Source organism: Zootoca vivipara, chromosome 6 (genome assembly GCF_965207765.1).
Source record: "Zootoca vivipara chromosome 6, rZooViv2.hap1.1, whole genome shotgun sequence".
In the NCBI taxonomy this organism is placed as follows: domain Eukaryota; kingdom Metazoa; phylum Chordata; class Lepidosauria; order Squamata; family Lacertidae; genus Zootoca; species Zootoca vivipara.
In genome coordinates, this window is record NC_142589.1 from 15894875 (window position 1) to 15908363 (window position 13489).

Sequence of the window (13489 nt, forward strand, 5' to 3'; positions counted from 1 at the left end):
CACAAGCAGGGCCCATGCATAACAGCACTATCCCCCCACTCGTGATTCCCAGCAGCTGGCAGGCATTCAGAAGCATACTGCTGTTTCTTACTTAACAAATTATTCACAGCCCCAGCTTGAAATGACTTGCCACAGATCATGACATATATATGAGAGGAGGGGATCATAAGTGTACTGTTTCTGTGGGGCAATTAAAAGAGGAAAAGGATGTGTTTTCACCTTAATCGGTGACACAGATGATTTAATACGTTTGATGGTTTGTTGCTGTTTTCCCCCACCCCCTTTAATTGCATGAGTTATTAAAGGATGTATCACCCCAAAAGAATGTTAGGCAATCATTGAATTCAAAGGGATTTCCCTTTCAGTCAGCACTTGCTTCAAGAGCCAGCCCAGCATCTGTTTCCAATGTGCTGGAATGTGTGGAGTCCCAGTGCCTCTGAGAATGTGCAGAGTGTGCGTTTCTGTCACTTCTGAGTAACCACAAACAGCCCAGACACCCAGGGTTGAGAAAGCCCCTGGGGTTTGGAAATGCAGGCCTCGTGCTGGGAAAGGTTCTCCGTTTACAAAAACCAAAAGAGATAGAGAATATTGGGCCACAAATCGGACCGTGGGGATTGTGCTTGCAACAATGGGACCCTAATGAACAGCCCAGCCTCACTCCTAGCAAGCAAAGCCATTTGGCCCCAAGCCTACTCATGCTCAGCCACTAAGTAAATAAACACGCAAACCTATACAATTTATCTTGACGTCACCTAGCAAAGGGTCACGGCCACAGGGACAGAGACATCTGGCCGGTGAAGTCACTGCTCCGGCACGATGCTATGGAGGCACTGGTGGGCAACCCCTCCGTGGCTCCCCTCTTTTTGCCGGGCTAATCCATCGGAGGCATTTGAGTGAGGCCCAAAAGAAAAAGGTCCGCGCAGTCTGAGAGCAGCGCAGTAGACACTAGCTGTTATTTAAATCGGCCGCTTGGGTTCCTGTTCACAGTACGAATGCATATAATTCCCTGGATCTGTTGCTCCAAGTCTTTGTTTTGCCTGGGTATCTGACTTTTGCCTGACTTTCTTCAAATGTAAGATGGGGAATCTGAGTCAGGGGAGTCTCGAGCAGGTCGGGTGCCCTGGCGCTGAGGGGCAGAGATCGCTCCGGCGTCCCTGCCCTCGCAGGGCGCAGCAGGGCTTCCACGCGGCTTTGCCGCGCAGCACCCCACCTACTGGCCCGGCGCCCTGCCACCCCACGCCCCCGGGACTCTACCTAGAGCCGGCCCTGATCTGGGTCAGCAGGGAGAGACCACAATGCAGTGGGTATATAAGGGATGTAGGAGACATATGATACAGTTCCCATTTAGAGCCAGTGTTGTGTAGTGGTTAGAGTGTCGGACTAGGACCTTGGAGACCAGGGTTCAAATCCTCACTCAGCCATGAAGCTCACTGGGCAGCCAGTCAGTGCTTCTCAGGCTAACCTACCTCGCAGGGCTGTTGTGGGGATTAAATGCCGATTGGCAGAACAATGTACACCACCACGAGCCCCTTGGAGAGGAAAAGGCAGAACACAAATAAAATAAATAAAGGCATATCTACATAAATCACACTTTCAAAAACAATATGCAAAATGAAACACAGCCATCCCTTGAAATTTGCACTTCTCTGAATTTTGCAATGCAAAATTCCAGCCAAGGAATGTGTGAAAATAAAAAGGAAAGAAATGCATAAACTGGAGTAAAGTGTGCATATTAATGAAAATTAGTGAAAATAACATAAAGTCATTATGTTTAGGAAAATGGCTGCGCAAAAATGTGTTTGTTGTGCAAAACTTCACCCATATGTGTATACCTTAGGAGAAATTTACTGGTGATTTTTTTGAGGACTAAAAGAGAGAGAGAGAAATTGAACTTAAGGCTAGAAAAATGAGAACCAGAGTGAGGCCGAAATGGGCTGATTTGCCCATCCCTAGTGGTGAAGCACATGGTTCCTTGTGGAAATTATTATTATTATACTACATTAAATTTGTATACCACGCTTCATCTGAAGATCCCATGGCGGTTCACGAAAAAAAAAATACAAAACAAGAATAGAAAATAACCAGTGAGTCCCCGGTTGAACCATTAGAGTGGTGATGTGAAAGATCTTGTTGAACTACAACTCCCATCAGCCGCAGTCAGAAATTATGGCCAAATCTACTATTTCCAAAGTTCCTTTGGAAGATGAGCTGATTCTTAACCCACTCTGGGAATTGAAGCTCTGTGCAACCTCAGCACTCTTCACAAACTACAGTTCCCAGGATTCTTTGGGAGGAGCCATGACTGTTTAAAGTACAGTAGTATCATTTGTGTTTTAAATGCATAGTGCAGATATGGCCTTCATTACTAATTTCTAAGTAGGAATGGACAAATTTTGGTTTCTCTATGTTTCTCATTTTTCGGAGCGTACTTTTTTTTGTAAGCCTCTTTCAGGGTTTTGCTTTTACAATCAAGCGGTTTATAAATTTTACAAAATAAAAGTTCCGCGCTCCACATTTCCATCTCAGTTTGCAATTTATTTGTTTCTTTTAAAAGCCCTCCTAAAAAATTCACCAACATTTTAACGCGAGTCTCTTCCATGGAATCTGTATACAATTCTGCCCATTATACACGTTTTTGCAAAGTTATTTCCCATAGAATGTTGCATTTTGTATGTTTATCATCACAAGTATCTGCAGTTTTATACGCATCACCATGCTGCAACATCCGGAGAAGTGAGGATTTCGAAGGGCAGCTGCATTTTGGTCCTCGAATCGTGCCCAAAAAAGTGTGAACAAAGCAGATTTGCTTTTAAATCCAAACTGGATCAGATTTCCCACCGACACCACCAAGAACTAATTCCTGAAACAGAAAAGGTTACTGCAGCTTGCATTTCCTTCCATTTCTTCTGGTCTTTTATTCCGCTCCTCCTTACTGTTGTGCACAAGCGATCCCCAACATCATGCAGAATCGCACGAATGCATCAAAATGGCTTTTTGTGTGTGCCGCGTTTAATCAATGAGTACAGGGGCTCGTTTGCAGCTTTGGGTGGAGGGGAGGAGGGAGGAGAAAAGCCAAGGATGAACGGAAGGAAATCAAAACTCTGGCCAACTGCCTAGACTTGGCAAACAAAGTGCAGAGTTAAACTATGGAATTTTCTCCCACAAGCAACAGTGAGGGCCACCAACTTAGATGAGGATGTAACCAACTCATGGAGGAGAAAGCTATCAATGAAAGCTATCTTAGGGTTATGCTTTAGCTCCACTGCTGAATACAAAGCTCCTGGGAGTCAGAAGTGGGGGAAGTTGTTGTGCTCGGGTCCTGCTGGTTTGGTCATGTCCACAGAATGGAAGATGGTAGGGTCCCCAAGGATGGGCTCTATGGGAGCTGGCTTCAGGTGCAGACCAACTCTGTGCTACAAAGATGTCTGCAAACATCACATGAAGGTTGGCAACATCAAGCCCTTGCTGTCAACCGCAGTGCCTGGAGACAGGCAGCCAAGTCGTGCATCCACAGCAGTGACCAGAAGAGGAATGACCACTGGGAGGAGTGCAGAGAGAAGAAACACCATGGTGCATCTGCAGCAGCACAACCGGACACCTCCATCTGCCCCAGCTGCAACAAAGCATGTTTCTCCTATATCGGTCTCTACAGCCTTCCAACGGTTTGACTTCACCCCCCAAAGACAAACTCCTTCGTTGCCTCCCGAGACAGGAAAGGAGGAATGTTGGATACAACCTAATTTTTCTCAATCTTATGAGGTGGGGAGGGGCAGAATATAATACACATTTATAAAATGATGCATGGGTGGAAACAATATTTTAAAAAAGAGTGTTTTTCTCCCTCGCTCATAGGATTCGAACTCAGGATCGCTCAATGAAGCAGAATGTTGGAAGACTTGGGACAGATAAAAGAAAGGGCTTTTCAACGCAGTGCACAGTTAAACTATGGAACTCGCTTCCAGAAGATGGGAAAATGGCCACCAACTTGGATGGCATTAAAAGAGGAGTAGACAAATTCATGGAGGATAAAGATATAAATGGCTACTAGCCCAAATAGCTACGCTCTGCCTCCACAGCTAGAGGCCGTAATGCTTCCTAGCAGCAGTAGCTGGAAACCAAGAGACGGCTCTTGTGCTTGGATCCTGCTTGTGAGTTTCCCAGAGGCATCTTGTTGCCCACAGGATGCTGGGCTGGGCAAGCCATTGGCCTGATCCAGCAGGATCTTCTTATGACCAGCATAATACACACTGGTGTTCTTTCAGAGACATTCCATTCAGAGAAACTTACTAATGACAGAGAAAAATAGTAATGAGCTTGCACGAGGGTAGGGAGGAGATCTCTACTCCATTAGAGGCATTGAAAGACTGGCCAGATAGCCACATATCAGGCATGCTGTGGTTGCAAGAGTCTGCATTTCGCTTGGGGTTGGCCTAGTTAACCACCAAGGTCCCACCCAACCTTTACGACCCATAAGCAGAGATTATTGCTTAAGTGTATAATCCCCCTTTCCTAGGTCAGTTGCATGGTGAAGCATGGATTTTTTAACAAGGGTAGATGTCATGACTTCTGTACCCAGCAGTGATCCGGACACAGACTTGGAGGATGGGGAGCCAGGTCTGGGTCAGGGCTCAGAGCTGACAGCAGAAGGCAGCGAGACCAGTGCATCAGACCCCAGATCCTCATGGACACCTTTCCCCAACCAGATGCCTCCAATCAGGAGTGCACCAAGAAGGAAGCAATAGAGGAAGAGTGTCCATCTTCAGGCCAGAGGAGATGGAGCTTGAAGGAGGTATACAAGGCATCCGTCTGCTCCCAACGTCTATCAGAGCAAGTTGCTCACTCAGAGCTGCCTGTGGTCCAGCAATCTTTGACCAGTCTTATTGCTTTCTCCGTGGGCTCCTGCATTGGAGCAGAACATTAGAGTAGACCAGGCATCCCCAAACTTTGGCCCTCCAGATGTTTTGGACTACAATTCCCACCATCCCTGACCACTGGTCCTGTTAGCTAGGGATCATGGGAGTTGTAGGCCAAAACATCTGGAGGGCCGCAGTTTGGGGGATGCCTGCAGTAGACGACCTGCCTATACCCTTCCTGCTGTCAGAGCCACAGGTGGGTTGGAGATGCCCTGGGCAAAGCACACTTTAGTGGGTCTGCTGCTATGTTAGAGGCCCTCTTCCTCACCTGGTAAGGTGGACCACTAGTCAGCTTGTTGGGCCCTGGAACTTCCATTTAAATTTTGCACCCAACCTGGTAGTCAGTCAGTCAGTCTCTCTCTCCGTATATATTTCACCACATCTTCCAGCATCCCTTAACTTTGGTCATGGTGTCTGGAGTTGATGGGATCTGTACTCCAAAACCTCTGGAAAGCACCAGATATGGGGCTGTGCCCGGTGTTAGCCCTACTCAGAATAGACTTCCTGAGATTGAGGTACAGGGCTAACTTAGCTTCGTTAACTTCAATGAGTCCACTCTGAGTAGGACTCAGTTGGAGATAATTCTAGGGAAGGCTGCTCTGCAGCATTGCAGGGAATTTAACTGGCACTTTCTGGCTGCAGATGGTTTTTCCAAAGGCTGATACAGAGCAAGTGTCAGTGGTTGGTGCTGCTGGGATACTGACGGTCTGGCACCAGGTCTTCCCAACATCTCTGCCCCAGAGCAAGAAGTGGATGATAATCTGATGAGTACCATTACCAATCAAAAGTTGGGGGAAGAGACTTGGACAATTCAGCCATGTTTACCCAGAAGAAAGTCCACCTTGAGTCCAGTATCACTTACATGTTTACCATACATTTAAAGTTGCACCATACCACTTTAATAGGCATGGCTTCCACTGAAGAATCCTGGGAACTATAGTTTTAAGAGTGTTGAGAGTTGTTACGAGAAACCCTAACTCCCTTCACAGAGCTGCAATTCCCAGGCTTTCCTGGAAAGAGGGATTGACTTTAAAACCACTCTGCAAGTCGTGGCTCTATGAGGGCAACAGGGGTCTCTTATCAACTCTCAGGATTCTTTTGGGGAAGCCATGGCTGCTAAATAGTGCTTTAAGTGTATGGTACAGATTGGGGGCGGGTCGGTCTAACTCCCAAGAAAGTATACAGAGCTTCACAGCCCTAGCTGAACAGATAGACTAATCAGCTGACGGCAACCAATTAACCAATGAAATAGCACATTGATTTAAATTGGATTGAATTGAATTCACTTTGCAGATTACCAAAACCTCAGTTAAAGAACCTTTTTGCAAGGTCTTGTTTATCATTTACCATTCCTAATGGGTTGACTTTTATAATTTTCTTTTAATGCTATTGTTACAACAGGGCTGCATTTCTAGACCTGCCTACTCGGGAGTAAACCCTGTCAAATGCAGTGAGGCTTACGTCTAAGTGGATATGCGCAGGACTGTGTTGTAAAATATCCCGACCTCTTGGATTAAAAAATTGCCTTTGCCAAGCGGAATGGAACCTCAATCTTCATCAGCTTTTGCAGTCCTGATTGATTAGCCAAACCATGCAAACCGACTGGTGTTTTTGCAGCTCTGGTGATGAGGTCTTCAAACGAAAGACAGCACGGCCCAGGATTGTTAAGCAGGTCAATGCATGTCTACTCAAAACTAAGTCTCCCTGGCTTGCTCCAGATAAGCATCTTTAGCATTGTGGTCTGGGCCTGGGCCAGCAATTCCAGGTCTGAAGATGTCATGGACATCTTTCCTCTGTCAGTAGACCTCGGCACATCAGAAGAGCCCTGCTGGATCAGGCCAAAGGCCCACTTAGCCCAACATCCTGTTCTCACGGTAGCCAACTAGATGTCTCCATGGGAAGTCCCCAAGCAGGATCCTGGCGCAACAGCAACTCTCCAGCAGAGGAGGTAGGACACAGCCATCATGGCTAGTAGCCGCTGGTTGTCTTCTCCTTCATGAATTTGTCCAATCCTCTTATAAAGCCATCCCAGTTGGCAGCCATCACTGCCCCCTATGGGAGAGAATTACATACTTTGCACTGCCTAGAGAACTACTTCCTTTTGACAGTGATATTCAGCTACACTTTGAACTTCCCAGAATACCCAAGGGTGATTTTGGGTTACAGGCCTTGTGAAAAATGGAAAGGGTGTCTTGATTCAGCTGCCCAGTGCAGCTTAGAGGGACAGGGAGAGAGCCCACCAGGGGACGCTTTACTCAGGCCGACAACAAGCCCAGCCTATAGCATTTTGTGCATATAAACCTATATGTCCAAACATGTACGGGCATTCGCAATACAAGAAAATATTACATGCAGCAATGGGGAAGCTTATTTCAGCCCGAGGGCCACATTCCCTGCTGGGCAACCTTCCAGGGGCCACATGCCAATAGTGCGTGGAGCAACAGATGCAAATTGTACCTTTGTACAGGAGACTAATTTCTATGCACGCATTCTCACACCCAGGCAAGCAGAAAGGCAGGATCAGAGTTCAAGGGCACACTCCAGCCAGGCAAAAAACATTCAAGGAGGGCCAGTGAGGTGTATGGGACGGGGGAGATTTCCGAGGGCCAGAAAGAGAGGCCTGAGGGCCACTTCTGGTCCCCGGACCTAAGGTTCCCTACTCCTGATTAAATGCATGGATGCATACAAAGATGTTTCTCAGTCTCTCTCCTCCCTAATTTAAGGTGTACCTTTGCCCTTCCAAGAAATCTGCAGCTGGCGATGCTCCATTCCTGCACTCTAAGCCCATATCACTGACCAATATCTCCACGGCTCCAAACACGAGAGCCATCACATCCTTTCTGGTGGGTGGTCTCTGCGGCATAACCCTGTCCCCCGCCATCTCAGACACACACGCGTGGCTGCAGATGACCTTGATGTCTCTCCATCCTTGAGTTCTCTCCTTTTCCCTCCTCGCTTAGTCGCTCAAAAAAACGTCTTTGGGGAGAAGGAGGAGAAATGACACCCCCGCTCCAGCCTTATCAATATGAGCTCTCTCGCTATTATTGTTATTGTTATTATTATTATTATTATTTAAATAGTATTAATAATGTTTTGCTTCTTTTGCCATTCCCGACGTCTTCTGGCTCGCCTTTCTAGACGAGGCTTCTTGACACCACCCATATTTCCTTTATCTGTTCTCACGCCCAGCTGAGATCCCTCCGGATGAATGGATGTGTGTGTGTGCGTGCCCCTTTGTACAACACACCAGGCGTTCAAGTCTCTGCGATTGGAGGGACCCAGCCAGACAAAACACACACACACACACAGTTTTTTGGTGTGTGTGTTGTTGTTTTTTCAGGCTGGGAGGGATACCATATTTCCGCTCCTAGAAGAGGCTGACATTGAGCCCCCATCCTCCGTAGAGGGGATCATCAGGCCTGCATCCTAGATTCTCCTTTTCCCAAAACACTACCTATGCCGCTAGACCTCATGAGGCTCATTAAGGAGGACCCAGCCCTCTCGGGGACAAGGCTGTTTGCATCGGATAGAACCGCCTTTCCGTGGATCCATTTGATCATCCCTGCTTCCTGGATCCTTCTGTCTCTTTCCCACCTCCCTTAATGAGATTAGAGGGGGAAGAGCCTTTGTAAGGCAGGAAGACAGTCCTAGACAGGCAGTCCTAGACAGGCTTCCCTCCCTCTCCCCGTCTTTTCTTCTCTGCCAGAGCCAGCTGCTCATCTTACAGGGACTAAAGGCTTTTTAAAAAAATAATAATAATAAAATCATTATCAAGATATTGAAGGGGGTGGCTTGAAAAACGAAGCCCGCCTTTCCCTACCAAACCTACCATTATGTTCCACGGCAACTGCGTGTGTGTGTGCGTGCGTACGTACGTATGTATGAAATCCTCCATGAAAGCTGTTGAATTCTTCCATGCGGTTTTTGCACAGACCAAAACTGAATCTCTCTTTAGCCTGCATTCTAAGGGCAGGACATCATGCAGGGGAGACGCGGGGAGAAGAGGCATTTTGCTCCTTGCACAACCCAACCGAACCACGACCATTTCTTCCTTTCCCCGCCTTTAACAACGAATAAATTAAACAAACCCCTGTCGCTGTGTGTGTGTGTGTGACGCCAACCTGCTTCCAAACCGCGACGCCGAACGCACCCCGTACAAACGCCAAAAGCAGGTCACGGTTTGGGGTGGGGAGGGGGGGGGAAGAGGATGGAGAAAACCGGCTCCGAGGGGAGACCTGGTCCAACCCCATCCAGACTGCGCCTTGTTCTTGGGCGGGGAACCACAGCGGGGTGGGGTGGGGGCGGCGGTTTAATCCGAAGCGATTTCAGCGCGAGCCGTTTTGCAACCATATCAAAAAAGAGAGAGAAAGAGAGACGGAGATCGGCAAGGCTCTTTCTTACCGGAATCGGGGCGAATCCTTGATGCACTCCTCGAATTCGACCGTCATCTTGGCTTCTTTCCCCCCGCTTTTTCTTCTTTTTTGGAGGGATGGGGGTAGGGGTTAGGGACTGGGAGAGGGGGGTGGAAGAGAAAGCGACTCAAAATCCGGAGAGGCGCATCTCCTGCGGCAGCGAGCCCCGCGCACAGCCTCGCCACCCGGCGCCCTGCTTGCCTCCAGCGGCGCGGGCTGAGCGCAGGAGGAGCGGCGGCAGCGCCAGTCCGTCGGCGCGCACGCTCTCGCCTTGGCGCGCGGCTCCCTCCCTCCCTCTCCTTCCTGGGCTGTCAGGGGGGTTGGCTGGGGAACGAGCCAGCGAGCGAGCGAGCTGCAGAGCTTGCCAAAGAGTTGTGTCACACATACACACCAACACACCCAGGGAGCATCTACCAATTACCTTGGAGAGCAGAGGAACAGAGTTGGAGCGCTCTTTAAAAAAAAAAAAAAAAAAACTTCATAGAATTGTAGAGTTGGAAGGGACCCCATAGCATCATCTAGTCCAACCCCCTGCGATGCAGCAGGAATATGCCGCTATCCCACATGGAGATCACAACCTGGAACCTGGGCATGAACAGCACCAATGCGCTCTAACCAACCGAGCTATCCAGAGCTTGTTTATTTTATGGCTCCATTCATATCCCCCTTTCCTCTCCAAGGAGCTCAAGGTGATGTGTATGGTTCTACCCCTCCTCATTGAATCCCTGCAACAACTTTGTGAGGTAGGATAGGCCGAGAAGCTTCCAAGCAGCGTGGCCCACTTAAATAAAATATGGGGGGGGGGTAAGCCCCACCCTACATAATCACAGGATGTGGCACTTGCACACTATTTGAATGGCAATGCCCATCCAATTTGAAGGGGGCAGCCCCTCAAATATTTTAGGGGGGCGAAGGGACCTCAGCCCCTAGGAGTTGGCTCCTATGCTTCCAAGGTCTCCCCCAGTGAGCTCCAGGGCTTAGTGGCAGGATTCGAACTCTGGCCTCCCAGAGTCTTCTTCCTGCACTCAAACCACTACTACACCACATTGGTTATCATTTGTCCATCTGAGCTCTGGATTGTCTGCACTGACTGGCAGCCACTCTCCAGGGTTCAGGGCAGGGTGCTTTCCCCCAGAAATGCCATTGGGGATTGGTCCTGTCGGTGCCACAATACGAAGCAGATGCTCTGTCCCTGAACAGGAGGAGCGCTGGGGCAGATAAACAAATAAAATAATGTCGTGAACATGGGACGATAATATATAGGACAGTTTAGGGCATCCTCTGCCAACCCGTTGCCCGCCAGATGTTTGGGGCTGACAGGAGTTGTGGCCCAAAACATTTGGAGGACAACCAGCTTGGTTAAGGCTGATTTAGAACACGCTGCTGTTGACAATACCCATGCCCTTGACATTTATATGGTGTTTTAGAGGGTTCCAAGCACTTTGCACGGGTTAATTTGTTGCACTGCTTACAACAAGCCTGTAAGGTAGACTGAAAGGATTGGAAGGGGCCAGTTTAAGAGCACCTGGTTTGCTGACAAGATGTCTCAGGGTCATTCTCTGGCATCTCTGAGCAGGGCTCAGAGAGGTGGGACCCTGTCTGAAACTCTGGGAAGTGGGTGCCAGTCAGTGCAGGCAGTACTGAGATAGATAAACGTTTCCCAACCTGTGGGTCGCCAGCGGGTCACAATCCTATGCAAGTGGCTTTGTTGTAAGTAAACCCCAAATAATAATTGTTTGTAATCCCTAACTAGCAGGATGGGCACCTCTTGCAACTTTCCTATTCCGTTGTCATGTCGTAAAGGCTACATGACCTTTGGTGTCTCTTCCAACTCTACAGTTCTATGATTTGATGACAACTGTGACAATAAATCGATGGGTTATGGTGCCAAGCAATTCTGGCCTTGAGGGCCGCCACACCCAAGAGGCTGGGAGCCACTGAAATAGATGGACCATTGGTTTGACTTGGGAAGGCCTATCCTTGGAGGAGGTGCTTTGTTGTGTCTCTATAAGGCTGACTTTACTGTATTATTATTATTATTATTATTATTATTATTATTATTATTATTATCAATTAAATTCTATACCACCCTTCATTCGAGGATCACAGGGTAGTTTACAATATAAAATACAAAAATATTTGCAATATAAAAAGACAAAAATGCATGCCATAGTAACAAACAAAAGCAATAGCGCCCACCCCAGACAGGGATGCGCTGGAATATGAGAGATCCTCGCTGCATTACTATACTTCATAAAGATGCAGTAGAAAGGTGAGATAATGAAATATACAGATGTTTCATGTCAACTTCTCTAACTGCCCATGTTTAATGTCCTGATATTATTATTATTATTATTATTATTATTATTAGGTGTAGGTTTGGCTTTTTTCACTCAATCTCCACTGGTGCTGGGCAAATGCTGCCAAGTCTCTGCCATGGGTGTGCAATTGCCTTGCTCCCGGCGAAAGGTGGAGTAGGATCCCAGTTGCAGGAGTCATTGCTCTGGGCTCAGTTCCTCACAATCAGGAGACACTCCACAGAGAAGCAATGTGGTCTCTCTTTAACAGTAGGTAGCCTTCCTTCCTTCCTTTTTAAAGAGCACGGTTTCTAGTCATTAGGATGCCAAAGGCAGGTTTGAAAGAGTGGGCAGTGGTTGCCGCAATCTCTGAAATGATTTTGTCTGTGTGTGGTTTGTTGCCCTGCTGTTCCGCACTTGGAGAGGGAAGCTTTTGGGGCAACCTGGTGAGACATGCCTTCTATCGAGGCCACCAGGGCTCTACACGGCAGAAGGCAGATGTCATCATGCTCTAAACCAGGAGCTTCCTAAGCCCCCCAGCACTTCAGCAACCCAGAAGGGACACAGAGGGCGCACCCATCTCTGGACTCTGTGAATGGAGCGGCTCACACAGAGATCAGATTAAATTAATCTGGGGTGGCTGAAGAGTAATAAAAAGTGCTGGATGTGCTGGTTTAATCCTGATCCTCCCGCACATCGTCAGCAGAAGCTGTGGGAACATTTTCTGTGCACTAAGCGACACACAAACAGAACCGATTGCATAAGTCTTCTGGCAGGTTGCATCAAGCACATCTGTTTAAAATGCTGATATATTGGAACCTTTGGGGATGAATAGGTTTTTATTCTTGAAAGTAGCACAGGCCTTGTGGAAATCAGACCCAAATCTTGCCAGGAAATTAGATTTCTTCCACTTGTGTATTAATCTGAGTGCATCTTGACCAGGAGTAGATTGGTACCAGAACTTCTTGTTTTTTATTTATTTGCCACAGTTTTCATCCTGCCGGAGGGACAACACATCCATTATTCTCCCTCATCTCATTTTAACCTCACAACTGTTGGAAGTGCAACAACAAGGATCATTCAATTTGCAATTTAAGGGTTAATTCTGTTATGTTAAAGTCAACTACCCAAGAGGGAAAACAGGTGGGGAGGTGTTGCTTAGCAATCAGGCAAAGTGGCATGATCTCTAGTGAGGTAGCATGTGCGATGTAGTTCTGGAGATTTCCCTCTGTATATTTGGTTCTATGCCTCGCTGCTATGTACAAAGCCTGTAGTGCGAAAAGCAAAAACCTCTGTTAATTTCTCCTCAGTTATACCTTGTTTATGTTCAGTTTCTTCAGTAAAGTGTTATCAGGGTTCCTTCGGGACTCTCTTTGCATTATTCAAGTGACTTTGCTTACAACAACAGGGCCCTGTAAAGTAGGTTACTATGTGACACTGAATAGCCGATGATCACTCAGTGAACTTCATGACTGAGTGTGGATTTGAACCACAGGTTTGCCCTTGATTCTCTAAGCAATACCCTAGTGCGTACTGTACTCCGCATCGAGAAATTCAGATTCTCATTCCAGTATTGCATAAATTATACCATGTTGCACTCCCCCGGCATAAATTATGCAAAACACAAAATATTCAGGATAGATTCTGATCCATCCTGAGTATTTGCTGTTTTTGCATAATTTATGCCCCTGTTCCTCAACCACTGCAAACCTAATTCAGCCATTCTTGTTTCTTAGATTTCAGTGTGCCTTCCACACATGCTGAAATCTCAAAGTGACTTACAGGAATGCAGGTGGAGGGCTTGAGCCCACAGGTGGGCGAGAGTGCACATATTACACGAAGAAGACTGTATGTGGCCTGCAAGTTT

At 47.4% G+C, this 13489-nt stretch overlaps 1 protein-coding gene across 2 annotated transcripts in view; it reads right to left on the reverse strand.

The window, feature by feature from the left end:
- The window catches only part of ACAP3 (ArfGAP with coiled-coil, ankyrin repeat and PH domains 3), a 138712-nt gene extending 129077 nt beyond the window's left edge, over positions 1–9635 (reverse strand). For both annotated transcript variants that reach the window (XM_088671620.1, XM_035117469.3), the window contains exon 1: positions 9315–9635. In XM_088671620.1, coding sequence (XP_088527746.1) covers positions 9315–9361 — 47 coding nt within the window. In that variant the 5' untranslated portion in view covers positions 9362–9635. The remainder of the gene's footprint in view (positions 1–9314) is intronic.
- Between the last annotated feature and the right edge of the window lie 3854 nt (positions 9636–13489).